The following is a 22,740-nucleotide window of genomic DNA, read 5'->3' on the forward strand; positions in this document are numbered from 1 at the left end:
CAGACAGAAAGCATTGCAGTTCAGTCTACATAACTTCTCTTACTTGCATCCTGGTAAATAATTTATTCTGGCTGTTTCCTTAATTACATTTGGTGAACCTATGCAACAAACAGCAGCCAGAATATTAATTTATTTTGTGTGATGTCCAGGGTTTCCCGAGCATCAGGTGTGTATTGGTCTGCATGGCAGTGAAGTGTGGAATTCTGTCTTTGTTTATTTTCTCAGAATTTAATCTAACTTTTTTGCATTTCGGTTATTCCACACAAAAAAGTTAATTTTTGATTGGGGGGCGGGGGGTACTTTTATAATACTATTAGCCATGTAGTACTGAGGTTTTAGTAGTAGCAGTTAGAGCATCCTCTGGCATTGTAGCTGTTATAACTTCAATGCATGTGTTATTATGAGAATTGTCGATTTATGAAGAAAGCATCTAAATCTGTATTGGAAAAATAATTCCGTTTGTTATTGGGAATTCACATGGACATACTTTAAAATACAAGATTTATTGACTATATTTTATTTGCTTGGTTTGTTCAGTCTATTTTTATTGTAATCTTTTTAGGATGCACTAAATGACTGTTGGTCATATCTGTAGTCCGAGTTGTGTAAATTCAGTTAGTAGTCATTTATTTTTGTTGAAAGTAGTTAACTGGATTGAATATACAAAGGATTGATAGTAATTGGTTGCAGTTTACCTTTTTACTTGTTGGGTACCTAAACAGAACCGACTATAAATGTAACTTGTCACATTTTCTGCAAGTTACAAAGGAGCATACTGTACATTTTTGTAGTTACTGTTAAATTAATTGTGCTTTTCTTTTGGCAGGATTCTGAATCCTTGGATACTTGTATTCAGAATACTCTTTCAGCACTCTATCCCCCCTTTGAGGCTACAGCATCCACTGTTCTCAGTCAGGTTTTTGATGTAGTGGAGAAAACGTACCGTGGTGACGGATTGTGCTACCTCATTGATTTCCTTGTCCCTGCTAAACACATTCTGCAATGCATTCAGCAGGATGCTTGTGTAAGTATAAGTGTGAGGGTAGTGGGAAGGGGTAATCCAAATTGGTTCAGTTTGATAGGACTGTGACTTTGATATAAATTTTGGAAGTACACTGATATAAAACTATTAATGTGATATTGCAATGCTAGTTACTCTGAATGTCATCTTTTAACATGTAAACTCTAGTCATCATAGATGACTGCACTCAAAGCAATCCCTGGGAGAAGACGCAACTCATTAGCAGTAAGTTCAACTAATCTTGACCTGCACTTTTGGAGCGCAAAAAAAAGTTGGTCAGAAAAATATGTGACTGTTCAGTTGCTATTGAGCAAGTTAGAAAAAATGCAATAGACTGAATAAAATTATCTTATAAGTAATTAGGATTTTTAATATAAACACCACTCGTCCAAGAAGTGATTACTCTTTTGACCACAGAATGTGAGTAGCTGATAGAACTGATACAGCAATGTCTGTATTTTCTTCAAAAGTGGAGCTATCTGTTATTGCTTGCTGCTATTCATGGGGGGAGGCGGGAAAACCAGTTGTAATAATATTAAAGCTCCCATCTCAACTTAAAAGCAGATTTGATATTGAGTACTTCTGGAGCTCCCAAACATGTGGTTGGAAAGCCCGCTGTGTAACTACTAGGCTATCAGGCTACCAGTAAGTCTTTGACTTTTAATTGTATCAGGTCTTAATGAAATGAAAATACAAAAATGGGCATGCTCTGTTTGATTATTGCAGAAGCATACATAAAGGAGCTCTGTATGTCAGTGAGTATTTGATTAATGCAAGGATTAACTTACAAAGGTCAAATTGTGTGCCAAAGGAAGATGAAAGTTAGTTTAAAGCCCTCATCTCATCAGACTTATCATGAATTTGGTTTAATAAACACAAATCCATTTTGCACCTTTTTAATGATGAAGCTAATGAGGTTTTAATGTTAAATAAAACCTTTGCTGATTACTCAGTACAGTAGGCTTGATTCTCGCATTAAATGCAAATTGTATGTCATTGCTGTTTAGAATAAAAGCTTCATTTTAAATGGCTTTTCCTAATAATCTTGGTTAAATACTTAAGTTGTTTAAAAAATATTCATTACATTTTTTGTTTTAAAAATTAAATCCAAATTAAAGTAGAAATACATTTTCTCACTTACCTTTTTATGTGATGAAAGTGGTTGTTACAAAGTATAAGATTTATCAAATATTGTTGAATAGAGATTAATTTGAGGAAACCTCGAGTACAATGGAGTGAGCTGGTAAAATAGATCTCTTTAAATAAAACTTGACCATGTACAGTAATAGCTTTTCTTTTTAAAAAAAACCTTGAACAGGTAGTTACACTACATTTACTAGAGGGCGCAAAAAATTAAAATGCTAAACCTGTTGAGAACTCTGTTCTTCTAATAACAGTAATTTAGAAAATTGCATGTTATGCTGCACCCTTAATTGCAACTTATGAACAAGTGCCTCTGTGTACTGGAAGTCTTTGCACTATTAAATGATTACAGGCATTTATCTTTGTATTCCAGTCTCAAGATGCATAGAAATTTTCAGGAGCTACAATAGTACAGAGCATTATTCTAGTTTGATTTACAATGCTACTCCTATGGATGTGGTGATTTTTTGTTAAATTTGCAAAGAAGAATCCATACAAGCTACCGTTTATATACAGATGTCTTTGGAACAATGGCCATTTAAAGTGATTTTAACTAGATTTCAAAGTTGGTGTGTAGTATGCCTTTTTGGAAGGTCACATTTTGTATATATACTGCTTCAGTTTCAACCCTTCCACTTGCATGACTTGTTTAAATCTTAACATTTTTATTATAATTAAATTACAGATTTCGCATAGAATGCAATAAGGTCCAAAGTTTAGTGTTCCATCTCCGTTTGTTAAAACCTACCTATTTGAAAAGGGATTTAAACCTTCATAATACATGGATTAAAAATACCATATAGCTATCACACTTACTAAAAATACCTGGATCTGCACATGTCAGAGGAAACCTGTCTTTGATGTCTCTGCTTCACTCTGTGCCACAGAGATGTACCATCTTCTGCACAATAACTTGCAGACAACACTTAGATCTGGCATTCTTGGGGAATGGCCCCTTCTCATGGCACATGAGCACCAAGTAATCAGGCTGGTAAGCCGCAGCAGATTCAGCACTGAGCTCCCGCTTCTGCAGAACAGTTTTTAAATGTTTTTCAGGCCACACTAGGTGCGTGTGCTGACCCCCACATTGAATTCTCCTTGTTCTTTGCAACGCAGTTCCTCGTTTGCTGGGAGGCCTCCATGCTGTTGCTGCAGAACTCCAATACTTAAAGCCAGATTTCCTGGTTTTTGATATTTGGATTTTTTTCCTGCTGTGTTTAACGACAGGAAACTCTTTTTTTAACCGGCACCTAAATATCCGGAAATCTCTCTTAACCAGCAAAATTCAGGAGTAGGTTCAGATAAGTTTTACTATATATTAGTGGCCGTGTAACCGGGGTTCCTGGATCTGTGGCTATGTAACCGGGGTTCCTGCACCTGTGGCCGTGCAACAGGGACTCCTGAATCTGTGGCCGTGTAACCGGGACTCCTGCACAAGTGCTGTGTAACCGGGGCTCCTGCACCTGTGGCCGTGTACAGGGCTCTCGTACCTTGGTAAGTATACCTCTCTGTAATCCGGACTTTTTGATCAACTGGCACCACGCCGGTCCCGTCGGTGCCGGATAAAAAAGAGTTTCCTGTAGTTGAACTGGATTTAGTGCATTATAGCCTTCTACAAAACAAACAAAACAGATGAATACAGCATTAGAGTGTAAGTCGAGATGTAACCCTTTGACCAGCCTACATTCCACTTAGTGTGAAAGAAGAAGAGAGCATGCATATAGTTTGAGGAGCCCAAGAGTGTGGGGAGAAAATGTGCAACAGTTCTGTGAATAGAAGAAAGCCTTGGCTTTTGACTGTCACCAAGTTGGAGCTTTTTAAAAATTCATTCACTGGATGTGGGCGTCGTTGGCAAGGCCAACATTTATTGCCCATCCCTAATTGTCCTTGAGAAGGTGGTGGTGAGCCACCTTCTTGAACCGCTGCAGTCCTTGCGCTGTTAGGGAGGAAGTTCCAGGATTTTGACCTAGCGACGGTGAAGGTATGGCGATATATTTCCAAGACAGGATGGTGTGTGACTTGGAGGGGAACTTGGAGGTGGTACTGTTCCTATGCACCTGCTGTCCTTGTCCTTCTAGGTGGTAGACATCACAGGTTTGATAGGTGCCGTTGAAGAAGCCTTGATGTGTTGCTGCAGTGCATCATTTAGATGGTACACACTGCAGCCACGGTGTGCTGGTGGTGAAGGGAGTGAACATTTAAGGTGGTGGATGGGGTGCCAGTCAAGCAGGCTGCTTTGTCCTGGATGGCATTCTTGGGGAATGGCCCCTTCTCATGGCATCTCATGGCACATGAGCACCAAGTAATCGAGTTGGTAAGCCACAGCTGATTCAGCACTGAGCTCCCGCTTCTGCAGAACAAGTTTTTAAATGTTTTTCAGGCCACACTAAGTGCGTGTGCTGACCCCCACATTGAATTCTCCTTGTTCTTTGCAACGCAGTTCCTCGTTTGCTGGGAGGCTTCTTGAGTGTTGTTGGAGCTGCACTCATCCGGGCAAGTGGAGAGTATTCCATCACACTCTGACTTGTGCCTTTTAGATGATCAAAAAGCTTTGGGGAGTCAGGAAGTCACTTGCCACAGAATACTCAGCTTCTGACCTGTCCTTGTACCCACAGTATTTATGTGGCCAGTCCATTTCTGGTCAGATGTTGATGGTGGGGAATTTGACGATGGTAACGCCATTGAATGTCAAGGGGAGAGGTGGTTAGACTCTCTCTTGCTGGAGATAGTCATCGCTTGGCACTTGTGTGGCGTGAATGTTACTTGCCACTTACCAGCACAAGCCTGAATGTTTTCCAGGTCTTGCTGCATACGGGCATGGACTGCTTCATTATCTGAGGAGCTGCAGCTCCACTGACATGGTAGTGAGAGGATGTAGGATGTGAGATTTGGGCTTGTGCTTTGCAGGCTAGAGATGCTGCTGATGTGGCACCATGCTGTTTGCTCAGTGCTTGATGTAAGCATAGTACAGGCATTCCTTTTATTAAAGCTTACTTTGGCATTCTTCCTCAGTCCTGAGATCATTTTGCACATCTGGACGTGGGAGATTACATTTACTCTATTCACCGCTTTCTGACATGCCTGCTGCAAATTTGCTTTATTGTGATTGTTCCCTTCAGGCCAAAAATGGTGTCACTTTCCTCAGAACCATCTCGTTGAGCAACCCTCCAGACTTTCTTTAGTGAAGGGGCAGTTCTTGGAGCTTCTTCAGCCATTACTTTTTATGCAGCAGCCCTTTAGGAACTGCTGAACTTTGGATTCACTGCCCAGTGTAAAAATAAAATGTACATGAAGCATATTCTAATCATTCAAATGACCTGACCCTGTGGCACTTGTCAGGATTGAACTTGCACTCAACCAGTGCAAATGTACTCGGCGCTGAGAGTACCATTTTTAGCTCCCTCTCTGAATTGGCCCTACGATTTACAGCTGCTTTTGGTTTGCCTTTTTTAAAAAAAAACATATGAATTGAGTGTGACGAAAATGGAAATATACAGTACTCAATGGAGACATTCTTCTGAGGTTTGAATTGAGATTTTTTTTCAGGATTGTGTGAGCTATTGGTAGTGTTGGCACTAGACATGTTCAGTTCGCCAGGATCTTAATTCCTCACCTGTTATGATTTGTTTTTTATGAGACTACATTTATTTGGATTTAAAGTTGTTTTTCTTGTACCAGCAATGACAACCTTAATTCAAGACAAATTGTAAATTGTAGGGAATTCCAAAGGTCTCTATCAGATTGGTTGTGCTTTACTTGAGGTAATGAATATAGCTGAGTGCTCCACCAATATTAAATAGAATTCCCTTTAGCCAAGTGTGGGATGAAATTCAGCATGAATTTCACAGAAGAAGAATTTGCAGGTCAAATTTTATGAATGTTTGTACTTGGATTACAGCAGTCTCGAATGGTATTTGTGGCATTAGGCCTGAGGCATTACACGGTTTATGCTGTGCTTGGCAATATGAATATGATAGTAATGTGTTTACTTTGTTCTGTGTCCCATGAACCATGATGTGGAAGGAGGTAGAAGGTGGGGGTGGATGTATCAAAGTTTTGAACTTCAATGACAAATTACATTAAAACCAACAGAAAACGCTTACATTCCTCTTGTCTGTCTGTAAATAAGTTTTAAAAATGACTGCAGCTTATTTGAAGCAGACCTAATTAAAAAAAAAAATCAATTTATTTTTATTTCTCACTTGCTCTCGCCCCCCCCGCTTGCTCTCGCCCCCCCCTGCTTGCTCTCGCCCCCCCCTGCTTGCTCTCGCCCCCCCCCCCGGCTTGCTCTCGTGCCCCCCCCCCCCCCCCCCCCCCCCCGGCTTGCTCTCGCCCCCCCCGCTTGCTCTCGCGCCCTCTTGCCCCCCCGCACTCTCGCGCCCCGCTCTCGGCCCCCCCCCCCCTGCTCTCACGCTCCCCCCCTCCGCACTTTCTTCCCCGTTCTCGCGCTCTATACATTTGTATGGTTTTGAATGTTACGAATTATGGAAAAGTGGTAGACTGTAGTCATTATGTAAAAAAATGGTATATCATTCCACTGAATCATTGTCCATACTGTAAATTTAAATAATTACTAAATTTGCACCTACTTAACTCTTGTGCCCATAAACATGTTTGTATTCGTGGTCAGCAATGTCTGCACTTTCCACTCATTTCTGTTTTTTACTTAAGCTCCACAGTAGTGAACATGAGAATGCTGATTTGTTTGCCTGGTTACCAAATTTGTGTGTATACTTTTAATGGACCATAACAATGTATTTGATGGGCTTAAGTTAGTTTACTTACGTTGTCTACAATGAATATACTTTTAGGTAGATTTAAAAAAAAAATTGAACTGTTTAACACATGGAAAATTGTTTTAAGTCCAAGAGCAATTATTTGACGGGAATCTTTTTCATCCTATTTTTAACAGTTTCAATACTGTGGATTACTGTTCCGCTATGAAGGCTGGCCTTTATGCATCTGTGAAAAAATAGTAATACAACTCTCCGCACTTGACTGGCGAACTTTACAACCTGGTGATTTCTACCTTCAAGTGGTTCCACACCTGAAGAAGACTCCACGTATTGTAGTAAAATGCCTTGCAACAAATGGATACATTATAGAGGAAGTAGTAGTTCCAGAGGTCTCTTATACTTCTATCTTCACTATGGAGTGGTTGGACAATATTAACAAGGGACGGATGGGAACAGCTTTGCAAAATTGTCTCTTGTCTACTGACAGCAGTATCTTTCGAGTACCTTGGGAAGAGGTGGTGAATCCAGAATTTGTTGATAAACCAAAAATGATTGAAAGTATGTCATCAGGAAACTGGATTGTGGATCAGGAAGTTGTTTGTAACAATCCCAACAATTTACCATTGAATGATCTCAGTACAGCACCAGAAAACCAATCTGTAACAACTCAAAATCTAACTATAAAAGGAAAAGGACTGAAGACACAGCAAATAAATCTTCCAAGGGCTTTACAGCATTCCCTAAGTAGTGTTGCAGATTGTTTAGATGTTTCTGTTAATTCCCCAACCATTTCTCTTCAAGAACTTGAGGGAGAGTATGTAGAACTTAGTCAAATTTCATTAAGTGAAGGTGATTCCCTTTCACAAATAAGTAGTTCAGACTCAAACTTGCAACATGCATTGAGGAGTATCAGGTCATCAGAAGTGACCCCTTTGGAAGCCTTGAGTAGTAGCACTTGTTCCAAGGAATCACTTTGTCCAAATTACATGGAGGCATCTTCAAATGTAACTTGCAGGTCCAATTTAGAAACAATACACAGCCCATTTAATTTAAATGTTAGCGGCAATGAGGAAATTCTTGAACATCAGTCACTCGCAGATACTATGGAAAACAGAATAACATTTCATAATAAGACTTGCAATAGTAGTGAAACTAAAGTGCCTTGTGTGTTTACAAAAGTAGAGCTGTCTTCATCAGCGGAAACTGACCTTCACCAAGAAGGAATGGAACAAGAGTTTAAGTCTTGTTGTGGAGACATGCATATGTTAATTAACCAGACCACAAATGCCACAGAAAACAATTTAAACAGTAGACTTTTGGAACCAGTGGTTTGCAACGACACACAAACTTCTGCTCGAGATTTACAAGATAGACAATTTCAAAGTTCTTCAGGTGATTCATTATCTACACCACACAGTAGAAATAAAATTGATGCGAAAGAATGCGAAGAAATTTATAGAGAAAATAAATTCCACAAAAATAACCAAAATATATCTGAAGCAGATGCAACAGAAAATACCCGTGGCAAACATACAAAAGTTGCAAAGCAGAACAGCACCTCGATGAAAGAATTTTTCAATCATCAATTGACTGACTGTAATTTAATTAACACTATGGAATTTGTAAATATTGCTGTCACGGCATCTCCTACGTACATACAGCCTTTGGCTAAAAACTTAGAGCAGAAAAAGACAATGAACCAACAGTCAGAGTGTATTGAGCATGCACAATTTAATGGTCAGAGCCTTACTCGAACTGTACAGTTTATTAAAAATGTAACTCAACCAACAGCAGAGTATTTTGTTCAAACATTTGCCGATGTGCAATTGGATGGGTCCAAAATCTCTCTAAACCAGTCTTTAAGCTCTGAAGACACTGTTGACTCTAATTTATGTAAGAATTTTGCACTTGTTGAAAATTTAGATCTTCCATTGAAGGACAATGGAAAGCATATAGAGATTAAAGCTGATCAGTTAATTAAAGATGATGTACAACCTGCCATTCACCAACTGGCTGATGCCACAGGCACAGCAGAGTTAATAAATGAAGAAACAAAATCTGCAACACATGCTGATCATTTACAACCTAATTTAACTGAGTGTACAGAAAAACGTGGATTTGAATTTATGACACATTTGGAGAGAGATCGTGTATCTTGGACAGAGGAAAACATACAATTGCATGAATGTTCAGTTAATAAAGAAAGAACTAGTCAGCAGTTTCAAGTCAATGCATTACATCAGACGTCTGCACATGTGGAACATGCAAATCAACTGCAGAGTGAATTCAGCAAACAAAAACACATTGAAACTAAGGATTTGAACTTGACAGAAAGTTGTAATCTAACACTTCTTGAAGAATTAGATCCACTACAGGACATTGGAAATCCATTCTTGCAAGACTTGCCAAATGAGACTGCAGTGCAAGACGATGCTGAATTTCATGTTAAAAAAGAAGGCGAACCCAAGGAATATTCTACTGTTGAAGAGTACTGGTCAAATATAGTAATGATAGAGTCTAGCATTGCCTACTCAAGTATAGTGGGAAGTGAAAAGCTTGAAGCTACTTCTGCAAGTATAGACAGAAATGAAAATCTGCCCTTTGCCAATAACGCACACAGGCAAGATTTAAAGGAACACAAAAATCAATCAGGAAAGCAAGCTACAGAAGATTTAATTATTGTAAATGCTGAAGAGCAGAAGCAAGAAGGCCGTCTTACTGACAAAAATCTAGAAGGTAGGATATCTCTGAAATTGAACGACATGGCTTTTATTAATGTAAGGTATATAGAATACCTTTTTTTGCTTTTCCCAGCATAATTGATCGCAATAACAAAATAAATGTAAATGGCTCTGTAATACTAAAGGAGGTCATTATACTGAATCCTAAGACTTTAGCCCCAATTTCAACTTTGGTTGGGTGGGTGGCGAGGTGAGTTGGAAACTTACCCACTGCTGCAGAAATACGGTCATGGGATATTTTAATTTCTAGCCCTCCTTAACATGCTGCTGGTCCACTTCCCTGCAACTGCCTCCCTCCCAAAAATCAGGTAGCCCATAGCCATCTGTCGGAAAATGGGTAAATGTGGAAAGAGAGTTCCGGGGCAGGGAGGCCTGAACTTCCCTTGTGGGAGCATTCCTCCTGCTCCTGGCCCCACAAAGGAAAGTTTAAAAAAAAAACTTAACTGTTTGGGCTTCTTCATCTTACCGGCAGAGCGCAACATTCTTCAGCCCGGTAGGAAAGCCACAGTGGCTTCTCCACTCAGGCCTGAGTTAAAATTGCAGTCAGGGCCCAATTACATCATCAGACATGATCTGCATATATAAAAAGGACCCTGCCGGCTTTGGACGGGCGGCTTAGCAGTCGGCGGGCTCTGAGTGGCTTGAGGTCTGTTGTATCCGTGTGTTAATGGAGACACGGAATGCAGGAGTTGGTTTAACAGGTGTTTACTGAACAAAGTCTGGAGGTGAACTAAAAGATACAAGTCGCTATACAGGCTTATATACCCGAGTGGTCACTACCGGTATTACAGTACACAGGGGCTCTTAAAGGTACATACACTACAATTCCTCCCCTTTTAGATAATTAGTACATAACATTTTAAGTAATCATTAATTAACATGTTTACAAGAACAATAATTACACATTTGCTGCAGTTAATCAATTATAAGTCAGTCTCTCTGGAGGCTTTCTGACTCGGTCCGGATAATGCCTCAGTGGTGTAGTAGTTTTCGGTGGTGTAGTAGGTTCTTTTGGCAAGGTCGATTCGGCTTGAATGCCAGTGTCGGGTTCATCTGGTTCCAGTATCACCGGATCGGAGGTAGATACTATGGGTATCTCTGCTTCATCATTAGGCGTATAGAGTTGTGTAGGTTGTCCCTTTTCGGATGACTCTATGATCTGGTCAGCATGGCGCCTTATTATGCTTTCTCCAATGTCCACGGTATACATCAGCAGTCCTAGTCGTGTGCAAATAGTTCCAGGCTGCCATTTCTCGGTACGGTAGTCCCGGGCCAAAACTTGTTGACCTATCTGGAAGGTTCTAGTTGGCCTTTCATTCATGCCTTGAAATTGCCGGTTCTCTACGTCCCTTCTGATGTTTGGCTTGATCAAATCCAGCCGGCATCTTAGTCTTCTATTGAAAAACATCATGGCGGGAGTTTGGTTTGTAACCACGTGTTGCATTCCTGTACGCAAACAAGAAGTTATCTACCTTATGTTGTAGATTTATGTCTTCATTACCCATGGCCTTTATGGCCTTCTTGAAGGTCTGGAGAAACCTTTCAGCTAATCCATTGGTGGCGGGATGGTATGGGGCAGACGTGTAGTGCTTAACCCCATTGTTTTTTTAAGAACTTCCTGAATTCTTCGGACACAAATTGCGGTCCATTATCAGAAGAGATCTGTTCAGGCAGCCCATTCCTGGCAAATATGGTCCTTAATACTGTGATGGTTTTTTCCGTGGTGGTGGAGGACATCTTTATTACCTCCGGCCACTTGGAGTGTGCATCAACCGCGATTAAGAACATTGAGTCCATAAATGGACCAGCAAAGTCGATGTGTACCCTTTGCCATGGAGATGAGGGCCACTCCCATGGATGTAGAGGGGCTTGTGGTGGGGCGTTTTGGACCTTCTGGGATCCTAGACAGCTCTTGGTCATTTCTTCGATGTCTCCATCGATACCTGGCCACCACACAAACGCTCTGGCTAGGTTCTTCATTTTCACTCCACCCAGATGCCTCTCGTGAAGCTCCTTTAGCACTTTATCCTGGAGTTTGGGTGGAATCCACACACAAAGGTTCCTCGGCACACTGACAGCTGTTCTCCTCTTTGCGAGAATGCTGGCAACAGTGGTTCGCCATGTGCTGGCCATCCCTTCACCGTTAAATCGTAGACTCGTGAGAGAGTCGGGTCATTTCTCGTTTCCTTTTCAATGGTAGAATTTGTTACTGGTAGACATTCCACTATGGTTGAGTGGAACATCTCCACTGGGTCTACTGTAGGTGCCTCTTCTACCGTTGGCAACGGTAGGCGCGATAAACCGTCAGCATTCCCATGCTGTTTTGATCCTTTGTATTCTATGTCATATTGGTGTGCCCCTAGGAAAAGGGACCACCTCTGTAGCCTTTGCGCTGTCATAATGGGAACGCCCTTTTTAGGCTTGAATATGGAGACGAGGGGTTGATGGTCAGTCAAAAAGGTAAATTTTTGTCCGTGTAGGTAATGGTTGAATTTCTTCACTCCCCCACACTAGGCTGAGTGCTTCCCTGTCGATCTGGGCATAGTTACGCTCAGCTGAGTTCAATGAGCGTGACGCAAAAGCTATCGGCCGCTCCAAGCCATCAGGGAATCTATGCGATAATACCGCTCCTACGCCGTAAGGGGATGCATCGCACGCCAGTCTGATTGGCAGTGATGGGTTGTCATGAGCCAACACTTCCTTGGACGTGATCAAGCCTTTGCATTTATGGAAGGCACGTTTACAGTCTTCGCTCCATTTCCAAATTACTCCCGTTTGTAGCAGTGCGTTCAGAGGGTGCAGAACAGTTGATAAGTTTGGTAAAAATTTATGATAGTAATTTATCAATCCCAGGAACGACCTTAATTGTGAGACATTTTCAGGTGCTGGGGCTTTTATGACCGCTTCAATTTTTTCAGGTGACTTATGCAACCCTTCCATTATTTATTATGTGGCCACAATATGATATTTGTCTCTGGAAAAATTCGCACTTGGGGCGATTTGCTCGTAGGCCCCGTTCTCTCAGCCTAGTGAGCACCTGCTCCAAATTGGCACGGTGCTCGTTGTCGTTTTCTCCTATTACAAGGATGTCGTCTAGGTAGCATTGAGTCCCCGGAATCCCTTGCAGGACTTGCTCCATAGCTCTTTGCCAGATAGCTGGAGCTGATGCTACTCCGAAAACCAGTCGATTGTACTGGTACAGGCCTTTGTGTGTGTTTATCGTGAGATACCTTTAAGAGGCCTCCTCAACCTCCATCTGTAGATATGCCTGTGCCAAGTCAATTTTGGTGAAATGTTTCCCTCCGGATAGTGAGGCGAAAATATCTTCTATCCTCGGAAGAGGATACTGTACCGTGTGAAGGACCGGGTTTACAGTCACCTTGAAGTCCCCACAGATGCGAATTTTTCTCTGTTCTTCAAATTTATCATTATTCAATGTTTTCTTCATGACCGGGACGATGGGTGTTGCCCACTCGCTCCAATCTACCTTGGATAACACACCTCACTTTTCCAAATTCTCCAGCTCTGCCTCGACTGCTGGACGAATTGCGTATGGCACCGGCCTTGCCTTAAAAAACTTGGGAATTGCCGCATCTTCTACTTTTATTGAGGCGGTGACGCCTTTCAAGGTTCCTAGTTCCTGTTGAAACACTTCTTTGGCGTTGGCCAAGATGTCTTTTAATCGTTCAGGTATGACGTCATCATCATTTTTTTTCTTACTGGTCACCGTCAGTGCCTGAATGGAGTGCCAGTCTAAACTTATCTTCCTGATCCATTCACGTCCCAACAGCGGTGGACCACCATCTTGCAGAACGTATAAATACAACTTCTGTATTTCCTTGCCGTTGTATACAACAGGCACCCTTATTTTCCCTCTGGGGTATACTTTCTGCCCTGTATATGTCTTCAAGCTAATGGATGTGTCTTTCAAAGGTATATGCGGAAATAGCCGCTCGTAATCCCGTCGACTTATGACGGTCAGAGCTGATCCTGTATCTAGCTCCATTTTAACTGGGGACCCCGCTATCGTGAGGGTAACCCAAATGGTCTGGTAATCTTCTTTGGCAATTACATTATGTAATTTGAGACAGCTTAGTCTCTTGTTTCCGGAGTCGCTATCGCTCTTCTGGTCTTCGGAGCTACTGTCTGTCATCATTTGTACCTTTCTGTACTTTTCCTTATTGATTTTTTTTCTGTCAGTGGATTTTTTGTTTCCAGATCGGCAATCACGTGCAATCACAGAAATCACAGAAACCCCACCGTGCAGATAGAGGCCATTTCGGCCCATCGAGCCTGCATCGACACATATCCCACCCGATCCCCGTAACCCCTACACCAACACATATCCCACCCTATCCCCCTAACACTAAGGGTCAATTTATCATAGCCAATCAACCTAACCCGCACATCTTTGGACAATGTGTACCTGTTCCTGGGACTAGGGACAGGGTCACTGGCAAGGCTTGGAAGCTAAGCAGAGCCAGGCCTGGTTAGTACCTGGAGGGGTGACCATCCGGGAAGACCAGGTGCAGAAGGTCACGGAAGGAGCCCCGGAAGGGGCGGCTGGTGAGCAGGCCCGGGCGTTGGGCTGAAGATTGTTGGACAGGAGGAATGGTGGAAATGGAATGGCGGCGCGCACAGACGCAGCGGCTTTGCTTCTCCCAGGACGGTGCTATTTACGTTTAATGTTAATGTTATTTGTACTGGACTCATGGGAGCTTGCAAGATCACATTTCGTTGTTCATGTACTTGTGCATTGTACAATGACAATAAAGTTGAATTATTATTATTATTATTATTATCTTTCCGCATTGCCTGCATGCTTTGTCCTTGAACCAGCAGTCCCTCTGGTCATGGGTGGATCTGCCGCAGCGATAACATCTCTCGAAACCCCGTGTCATTTCATGGGTGCCGAAGTCCTGTGGCTTTTGCTGTATCTCTGCAGCTCCTCTTGCTGCTGCTTCGTATGATACAGCCACACTGAAAGCCTTGTCCAGTGTCAAATCTTTCTCAGAAAGTAGCCTTTTCTGTGTTCCTTCACTTAGGAGACCGCAGATGAATTTGTCTCGTAGAGAATCTGCCAGTCCTGCCCCAAATTGGCAGTGCTTTGACAGCTTTCTTAATTCGGTGAGGTAATCAGCGTTACTTTCATTCTTGTGCTGATTCCTCCTGAAGAATTTGAATCGTTCCGCTATCCGCAGCGGTGTTGGGTTTAAGTGCTCCTGTAGGGTATCAACAATCTCCTTAAAATTCTTGTCCATCGGTTTGGCTGGAGTGATTAAGTTTCGTAACAGCCCGTATGTCCTTGCGCCCATCAGATTTAGAAGTACCGATGCCTTTTTATCATCCTCTACTTCATTCGCTGTGCAATATACCTCCACTCTTTCCACATATGTGGTCCAATCCTCTATATCACTATCGAAAGCAGTAATATTGCCAGTCCTTAGGCATCCTGAAAATCAAAAATGGCGTGCCCCGCGCCTTCCTTTCTTTCCTGCTGAGAAAAAAATGGCGCCTCCCACGCTTTCCTGCCGCTGCTGACAACGCTGTTCTCCGCGGTTTTTATTTACACATTTTTAATAGTTGGAGACTCGTTCCCGCCGGACTCTCTGGGACTCTTCCGTCCCTCTGCTTGGTCCGAACGCCGACCTGCTTTGCAGCGCCGGCCGTCTCCCGAGTGCTCCACCCTCCGTCTCTGTTTGCCTCCGCCTTCCGACTTGCTGCTCGGCCCCGCTGCAGAGCCACCCGATCGAGCCCCAGCCCGCCGCCCAGGAAGGATTAGTGCAGTACCTGCCACCAGCCCGGCTAGCTGGTGAACTCACTTTTTTTTTTGCTTCGACCTTCGTCTGAGGAATCGATCTCCTTGAGGTGCTGCCGAATTGCAGGTAAGTCCGTTTCCAATTCGTCGCCACTGTTGTATCCGTGTGTTAATGGAGACACGGAATGCAGGAGTTGGTTTAACAGGTGTTTACTGAACAAAGTCTGGAGGTGAACTAAAAGATACAAGACGCTATACAGGCTTATATACCCGAGTGGTCACTACCGGTATTACAGTACACAGCGGCTCTTAAAGGTACATACACTACAAGGTCGAGTGAGAAACCTGGGTGATTTGAACTGCCAGGTAGGAAGTGTTAAAATTGCCCCCTTTCACTTAGAACATAAGAAATAGGAGCAGGAATAGGCTACTTGGCCTCTCGAGCCTGCTCCGCCATTCAGTAAGATCATGGCTGATTTTGGGCTCAAAGCCACTTCCCTGCCTGCTCTCCATAACCCTTCACTCCCTTATCTTGCAAAAATCTGTCTATCTCCACCTTAAATGTATTTAATGACCCAGCTTCCACAGCTCTCTGGGGCAGAGAATTCCACAAATTTACAACCCTGAAAGAGAAGAAATTCCTCCTCATCTCAGTTCTAAAAGGGCGACCCAATAGATTCCATTGGCTTTACAATGTAATTATTTGAACTAAACATTCATGTGCATCAAGTGGCAGGAGCTGGTCCAGGATGGCTCCTGGGTTCTGGTAGAGTTCAGATGTCCTGCAGGGGTTGTATTATGCCTTCACTAAAAAAGACGCTGCTGTCAATGTCATAGTAAAGGAGGAGGTAGAAGAGAAATTGGATAGGATAAAAATAGATAAAGATCGGCAGCGCTCAAAGTAGAAAAGTCACCCGGTCCAGATGGGATGCATCCTAGGTTGCTGAGGAAAGTAAAGGGAAATTGCGGCAGCTCTGGCCACAATCTTCCTTAGATATGGGAGTGGTGCCAGACGACTGGAGGAATGCAAATGTTACATGCCTGTTCAAAAAAACGGCAGAGGGTTAAACCCAGGAATTACAGGCCAATCAGCTGGTGGTGTGGAAACTTTTAAAGAAATTAATTTGGGAAAAAATTAATTGGCACTTGGAAAAATATGGGTTAATAATGAAAGCCAGCATGGATTTGTTAAAGGCAAATGGTATTTGACTAACTTGATTGATTGATTTCTTTGAAGTAACGGAGAGTGTCGATGAGGGTAGTGCGGTTGATGTGTATATGGACTTTCAGGAGTGGTTTTGTTTGATAAAGTACCACATAATACACTTGTTAGCAAAATTGTACCCCACGAGATTAAAGGGGCAGTGGCTGCGTGGATAAGAAATTGGCTATGGGACAGTAAGCAAAGAATAGTGGTGAATGGTTGTTTTTACAGACTGGAGGAAAGTGTGCAGTGGTGACCCCCAGGGATCGGTGTTGGGATCACTGCTCTTTTTGAAAGACTTCCATTAATATAGCGCCTTTCATGACCCAAAGTGCTTTACAGGCAATGAAGCACTTTTGGAGTGTAGTCACTGTTGTAATGTGGGATTTTTGATATATATTAATGATCTGGACTTGGACATACAGGGTATATCTTCAAAGTTTGCAGATGACATGAAACTCTGAAATGTAGTAAATAGTGAGGAGGATAGTAGCAGACTTCTGGAGGACATAGACAGACTGGTGAAATGGGCCGACACATGCTTGATTGTATTATGATTTTCTAAATGTCCTGCTACTACTTCCTTAATAAGGGATTCCAGCATTTTCCCAATGACAGATGTTAGGCTAACTGGCCTATAGTTTCCTGCTTTCTGTCTCCCTCCTTTCTTGAATAGAGGTGTTAGAGTTGCGGTTTTCCAATTCACTGGGACCTTTCTAGAGTCTAGGGAATTTTGGAAGATTACAACCAATGAATCCACTATCTCTGCAGCCACTTCTTTTAAGACCCTAGGATGCAGGCCATCAGATCCAGGGGACTTGTCAGCCATTAGTCCCATTAGTTTACCTAGTACTTTTTCTCCAGTGATAGTGATTATTTTAAGTTCCTCCCTCCCTTTAGTGCCTTGATTTTCCATTATTATTGGGAGGGTTTTTGTGTCTTCCACCGTGAAGATGGATACAAAATATTTGTTGAAAGTCTCTGCCATTTCCTCGTTTCCCGATTATTAATTCCCCAGTCTCATCCTCTAAGGGACCAACATTTACTTTAGCTGCTCTCTACCTTTTTATATACTTGTAGAAGCTCTTACTATTTGTTGTTTTTATATTTCTTGCTAGTTTACTCTCAATCTGTTTTCTCCCTCTTTATTGAATACACCCTATGAACTCGTCCTGAAGGCTACTTTTGTCAATTTGATTTGTCCAATCTATATGAAGATTAAAATCGCCCATGATTATTGCAGTAGCTTTCTTGCATGCCCCCATTATTTCTTGATTTATACCCTGTCCCACAGTGTAGCTACTGTTAGGGGGCCTATAGACTACTCCCACCAGTGACTTCTTTCCCTTATTTCTTATCTCCACCCAAACTGATTCTACATCTTGATCTTCCGAGCCAGGAGCATTTCTCACTACTGTACTGATCTCATCCTTTATTAACAGAGCTACCCCACCTCCTTTTCCTTTCTGCCTAAACCTTCCGAAATGTTATAAATCCCTGAATATTCAGTTCCCAGCCTTGGTCATCTTGCAACTACGGGGTCGATTTTCCTGGAGCCGTCAGGCGGGGTTTCAGGCGTGTGGGGTGGGGGGAATCGCAAAAATAGGGGGTCGCGACCCCCCCGCCTGATTCCCCGCCCCGTCCGACTTTCACCCCGGCGTTTCAATCCGACCCGAATCAGTCCTGCCCGCAGCAGGCGGGACTGGTCGTCGGGAGCCTAATCACCAATAATTGGCATCTATAATGCCATTTTAAGGGACCCTTGCTATTTTCAGCCTTTTCCCACACTAAACACGCCTGGTGGGAACCCCGCTGATGAAACCTGGCGTGAACAATATCTGATTGCTTACTAGCAGCTGCAGGTCCATCAGGAAAGAAGATATTTAATCAGACAGCATTTGTAGGTTGCAGGACCTTGCGGATTCAGGCTTGGGGCAACTTGCTCCAGGCTTAGGCACAGCTGTGGAAGGTTGGAGCCTCACACACTTCTCCAATGTGAGCTCCTGGGAAGCCCCTCTTGGCGCCCTCACTGAGCGCTTCCTCAACGGAGGCATCTACCAGAAGCATGGGAGGCCTTTTTTTCCTTCCCTTCTTGCCATTAGAGGATCTCCAGCAGCAGAACCAGGAACAGCAGCATCAGCAACAGGAGCGCCAGGCTGCTGCTCACTCACCTGAAGTTGCACAGGGCAGAATGTGCCAGCGCTTGGAAGTGGCTTGAGAGCACCTTGCTGCACATCAGGGGACCATGGGGACCTGTATCTGCACTGGCGGTCCTACTCAGAAGGACTTCCATGAAGGTCTGGTTTCTCTGTTCAATAGATGCCCATCGCTCCTCAAGAGATGTCATTCTATTATGAACACTCACCATGTTTTCCATACCCTGGCGACTTATCTCCTCCATGGAAGTTGCCAACCTTTCCATGGTGATGCGTTCATGTGCCAATAGAAACATAGAAGATAGGAGCAGGAGTAGGCCACTCGGCCCCTCGAGCCTGCTCCGCCATTCAATGAGATCATGGCTGATCATCCAAATTCAGTACCCTGTCCCTGCCTTCTCCCCATATCCCTTGATCCCTTTAGCCTTAAGAAATATATCCAACTCCTTCTTGAATATATTTAATGAACTGGCCTCCACCGCCCTCTGTGGCAGAGAATTCCACAGGTTCACCACTCTCTGGGTGAAGAAATTCCTCCTCATCTCAGTCCTAAATGGCTTACCCCTTATCCTTAGACTATGACCCCTGGTTCTGGACTCCCCGGTCATCGGGAACATCCTTCCTGCATCTAGTCTGTCCAGGCCTGACAGAATTTTACAGGTTTCGACGAGATCCCCTCTCAATCTTCTAAACTCCAGTGAGTATAAGCCCAATCGACACAATCTCTCCTCATACGTCATTCCTGCCATCCCAGGTATCAGCCTGGTGAATCTTCGCTGCACTCCTTCCATGGCAAGAACATCCTTTCTCAGATGAGGCGACCAAAACTGCACACAATACTCAAGGTGCGGTCTCACCAAGGCCCTGCACAACTGCAGCAAGACATCCTTGTTCCTGTACTCGAACCCTCTTGCTACGAAGGCCAACATACCATTTGCCTTCTTAACCGCCTGCTGCACCTGCATGCTTACCTTCACTGACTGGTGCACAAGAACACCCAGGTCTCTTTGCACTTCCCCTTCTCCCAATCTATTGCCATTCAAATAATAATCTGCCTTCCTGTTTTTGCCACCAAAGTGGATAACCTCACATTTATCCACATTATAGTGCATTTGCCATGTTTCTGCCCAATCACCTAACCTGTCCAAATCATACTGGAGTTTCACAACATCCTCCTCACAGCATACCCTCCCACCCAGCTTTGTGTCGTCTGCAAATTTGGAGATATTACATCCAATTCCCTCGTCCAGATCATTTAATATATATTGCGAACAGCTGGGGTCCTAGGACCGATCCTTGCGGTACCCCACTAGTCACTGCCTGCCACTCGGAAAACGACCCGTTTATTCCAACTCTTTGCTTTCTATCTGCCAACCAGTTCTCTATCCAAGTCAATACCTTGCCCCCAATCCCATGTGCCTTAATTTTGCACGCTAATCTCTTATGCGGGACCTTATCGAAAGCCTTCTGAAAGTCCAAATACACCACATCCACTGGTTCTCCCTTATCTATTTTACCAGTTACATCCTCAAAAAATTCCAGTAGATTAGTCAAGCACGATTTACCTTTTGTAAATCCATGTTGACTTTGTCCGATCCTGTCACTGCTTTCCAAGTGCTCTGCTGTTACATCTTTTATAATGGACTCTAGCATTTTCCCCACTACCCATGTCAGGCTTACTGGTCTATAATTCCCCGCTTTTTCTCTACCACCTTTTTTGAATAGTGGGGTAACATTAGCTACCCTCCAATCCATGGGTACTGTTCCAGAGTCTATCGAGTTCTGGAAGATGACCAGCAATGCATCTACTTTCTCCAGGGCCACTTCCTTAAGTACCCTAGGATATAGATTATCAGGCCCTGGGGATTTATCGGCCTTCAATCCCGTCAAATTCCCCAACACCATTTCCCTACAAATACTGATTTCTTTCAGTTCCTCCCTCTCATCAGACCCTATGTTCCCCGACATCTCTGGGAGGTTATTTGTGTCCTCCTTTGTGAAGACAGAACCAAAATATGTATTTAATTGGTCAGCCATTTCTTTGTTCCCCATTATAAATTCCCCTGATTCTGACTGTAAGGGGCCTACGCTTGACTTCACCAATCTTTTTCTCGTCACATATCTATAAAAGCTTTTACAGTCAGTTTTTATGTTCCCTGCAAGCTTACTTTCATCTATTTTCCCCGTCTTAATTAACCCCTTTGTCCTCCTTTGCTGAATCCTAAACTGCTCCCAATCCTCAGGTTTGCTGCTTTTTTTGGCCAATTTATATGTCCTCTCCTTGGATCTTATGCTATCCCTAATTTCCCTTGTTAGCCACGGTTGAGTCACCTTTTTTGATTTATTTTTATGCCAAACTAGGATAAACAAATTCTGCAGTTCATCCATGCGATCTTTGAATGTTTGCCATTGCCTATGCACTGTCAACCCTTTGAGTGACATTCCCCAATCAATCCTACCCAACTCGCGTCTCATACCATCATAGTTCCCTTTATTTAAGTTCAGGACCTTGGTCTCTGAGTCAACTACTTCACTCTCCATCTTAATGAAGAATTCTATCATATTATCGCTCCGACCCAAGGGGCCTTGCACAATAAGATTGCTAATTAATCCTTTCTCATTGCATAATACCTAGTCTAAGATGGCCTGATCCCTAGTTGGTTCCTCGACATATTGGTCCAGGAAACCATCCCGTATACACTCCAGGAATTCCTCCTCCACAGTATTGTTACTAATTTGGTTAGCCCAATCTATATGTAGATTGAAGTCACCCATGATGACTGCTGTGCCCTTATTGCACTCTTCTCTAATTTCCCTTTTAATGCCATCTCCAACCTCTGCATTACTGTTTGGGGGTCTACCACTCCCACTAACGTTTTCTGCCCTTTGGTATTTCTCAGTTCTACCCATACAGATTCCACATCATCAGAGCTAATATCTTTCCTTACAATTGTGTTAATCCCCTCTTTAACCAGCAATGCTACCCCACCTCCTTTTCCTTTTTGCCTATCTTTCCTGAATATTGAATACCCCTGGATGTTGAGTTCCCAGCCTTGGTCCCCCTGGAGCCATGTTTCCGTTAACCCAATCATATATATATTCATTTACCTCTATTTGCGCTGCTAATTCATCCACCTTATTACGAATGCTCCTTGCATTAAGCCTTCAGGCTTGTTTTTTTAACGCTCTTAGACCTTTTAGAATTATTATTTACTGTGGCCATGTTTGTTTTAAACCCTTGATTTCTCTGATTGACACCTTTTTGTTTTTCTCCTTCCTGTCTTTTGCTTCTATCCTTGTTTCCCTTTCCTTTGTCTCCCTGCTCAGGTTCCCAACCCCCTGCCATTTTAGTTTAAACCCTCCCCCACAGCACTAGCAAACACTCGCCCAAGGACATCGGTCCCGGTCCTGCCCAGGTGCAGACCGTCCGGTTTGTATTGGTCCCACCTCCCCCAGAACCGGTTCCAATGTCCTAGGAATTTGAATCCCTCCCCCTTGCACCATTCCTCTAGCCACGTATTCATTTGAAGTATCCTTCTATTTCTACTCTGACTAGCACGTGGCACTGGTAGCAATCCTGAGATTACTACCTTTGAGGTCCTATTTTTTAATTACTCCGCAAAGGCTCTGCTCATCTTCGCTATGGACTCCTCCATTCGCTGCACACTCGCAGCGACCCTGGAGACAAACCCTGCCAGAGACTCCTGCATCTGTGCATGGAGATCCATCACCTCTTCTCTTGCGGATGGACCCAGAGGCAGAGGGTCGACATGCAGCTGAGCTGAGCTGGCAGAGTCCTGCGCCCTCCGACGAGGACTCTCCACTGCTGTCCCTGTCTCCACAATCTGCTGATGCTCACTTGTGAGCTGTGAAAAACCAGGTGACAACACTACTCTATGTCCCGAAGGTCCCCCCGAGGTGTGAGCATCTGCGCTGGTGCAGGGTGCTCTTACTTGTGCTGACGCTGCGCCCTCAGAGGTT

General features: G+C 43.3%; 1 protein-coding gene across 6 annotated transcripts in view; it reads left to right on the forward strand.

Moving 5' to 3' along the window:
- The window catches only part of plekhg4 (pleckstrin homology and RhoGEF domain containing G4), a 318,289-nt gene that overhangs the window by 64,288 nt on the left and 231,261 nt on the right, over positions 1-22,740 (forward strand). For all 6 annotated transcript variants that reach the window (XM_085991271.1, XM_085991272.1, XM_085991274.1 and 3 more), the window contains exons 2-3: positions 827-1,024; positions 7,077-9,636. In XM_085991271.1, coding sequence (XP_085847397.1) covers positions 827-1,024; positions 7,077-9,636 — 2,758 coding nt within the window. The remainder of the gene's footprint in view (positions 1-826; positions 1,025-7,076; positions 9,637-22,740) is intronic.

Source organism: Somniosus microcephalus, chromosome 6 (assembly GCF_052327205.1).
Source record: "Somniosus microcephalus isolate GS21.2 chromosome 6, FLI_Smic_1.0, whole genome shotgun sequence".
Taxonomy (NCBI): Eukaryota; Metazoa; Chordata; class Chondrichthyes; order Squaliformes; family Somniosidae; genus Somniosus; species Somniosus microcephalus.